The sequence below is a fragment of the Camellia sinensis genome, chromosome 3 (assembly GCF_055761805.1).
Source record: "Camellia sinensis isolate YWXY chromosome 3, ASM5576180v1, whole genome shotgun sequence".
NCBI classification, from domain to species: domain Eukaryota; kingdom Viridiplantae; phylum Streptophyta; class Magnoliopsida; order Ericales; family Theaceae; genus Camellia; species Camellia sinensis.
This window is the reverse complement of record NC_138963.1, coordinates 218,596,467-218,598,059: the sequence shown is the minus strand read 5'-3', so window position 1 is coordinate 218,598,059 and position 1,593 is coordinate 218,596,467. Positions and strand designations below refer to the sequence as shown.

Below are 1,593 nucleotides of genomic sequence, written 5' to 3'. Positions count from 1 at the left end.
TACAGAGGTATAAATCTTTACTACTACTCTGTTCATGATTTTGGTGATTTGAATTGTTTTTATATTTTAAGAATCACAGATTGTAATACTTTATGTGAATGAGACATTCTGTGATTGTAATATATAAATGAGTCATGCAGTGATTGAAATATTCTAAAGTTTCAAATTTTCTTTCTTTAGATGAGGCATGTAGTGATTATAATACTTTTTTAAGTTATTAACTGTAATATATATATATATATATATATATATATATTTAGAACGTGCACAAGTTAAATTATATTAAAAATTATAAAATTTTAAACCGCCAAATTGATTTGCATCTATCCGCCAATCCGTTTAATCCACATCCGTCGGATTAGCGGACGGATGCAGATTGATTTTCTACAATCCCCCAATTTGACGGACGGATGGCAGATTGGAAGTTTTCTGGCCATAATCGACCCGCGTCCACCCCTAATATGTGGGTCCCACACTCATATAAGAATTTAGTAAAATATTTAGAGTTCCTAGCATAACTCAAAAAGTAATGTAAGGATGAAAATTTTGAAATATGAGAGAGAGAGAGAGAGAGGGACCAGGATGTCATAAGGAAGGGCAACAAGGGTTAGCAAACCCAATGGGTTTGGCTCTCAACATGTCCTTAGCTCACACACTCTCCAAAAACCCCATGGTCTCTCCTTTGCCTCCACAATCCCACATGCCTCCCCAAGTCCCACTTTAAATACTCCCCTTTTCTCTACCTCTCCATTCCCACCACAGACCACCCTCTCTCTCTCTCTCTCTCTCTCTCTCTCTCATCTTGACAAAACCTCTCCTCTTCCTTTCAACCCAAGCAAAGCAAAAACTTCCCACCCCAAAAAATGGCCATCAAGAAATCAAACAAGCAGTCCCAAACAACAGTTCTCAAGCAAATTGTTAAGAGGTGTTCAAGCTTGGGAAAGAAACAAGGCTATGATGAAGAGGGTCTTCCTGTGGACGTCCCAAAAGGCCACTTTGTTGTCTATGTTGGAGAAAACAGAAGCAGATACATTGTTCCCATCTCATTCTTGACTCATCCTGAGTTCCAGACCCTTCTTCGCCGTGCCGAAGAAGAGTTCGGGTTCGATCACGACATGGGTCTCACTATTCCTTGCGAAGAAGTAGTTTTTCAGTCTCTAACATCAATGCTGATGAGATAGAAATTTAGAAGAAGAAAAAAAACAAGTGCGTTTTGGATAGGAATTGGAAAGAGATCATGAAGCTGCTACTCTGCTTCTGAGTTTTTTTTTTTTTTTTTTATTTTAAATTTAAATATTTTTCTTTTTAAATTTTGGGTGGTTCTATTTGTAGTTAATGATCTAACCCAAAACCCCCAAAACCCAAGAATATATTGTGGGTTTTAATGGATATGTAAATCGCTGAAGTATGAAATTTCACTCACGGTGGTGCCTGTGAGAGAAAACTAATTATTAATATTAAGGATATTTGGGGTTGCTACTTGCTCCCCTGTTTCATTTCATTCTTTTCTTTCCCTCTCCTATGTGTACATTAGATTTGCATAAACTCAATTTCTTGTTTAAAATGGAGATTTTTGTTTATATGGATTGAGTT

General features: G+C 36.7%; 1 protein-coding gene across 1 annotated transcript; it reads left to right on the top strand.

Moving 5' to 3' along the window:
* Positions 1 to 863: 863 nt before the first annotated feature.
* Positions 864 to 1,181, top strand: LOC114302294 (protein SMALL AUXIN UP-REGULATED RNA 12). The gene has a single exon (XM_082918846.1). It carries the CDS (start codon positions 864 to 866, stop codon positions 1,179 to 1,181), a length of 318 nt encoding a protein of 105 aa, XP_082774972.1.
* Positions 1,182 to 1,593: the final 412 nt, after the last annotated feature.

What these genes read in the sequence shown, in the direction of transcription:
- LOC114302294 (XM_082918846.1), top strand. Translation starts at nt 864, where the DNA reads ATGGCCATCAAGAAATCAAACAAGCAGTCCCAAACAACAGTTCTCAAG.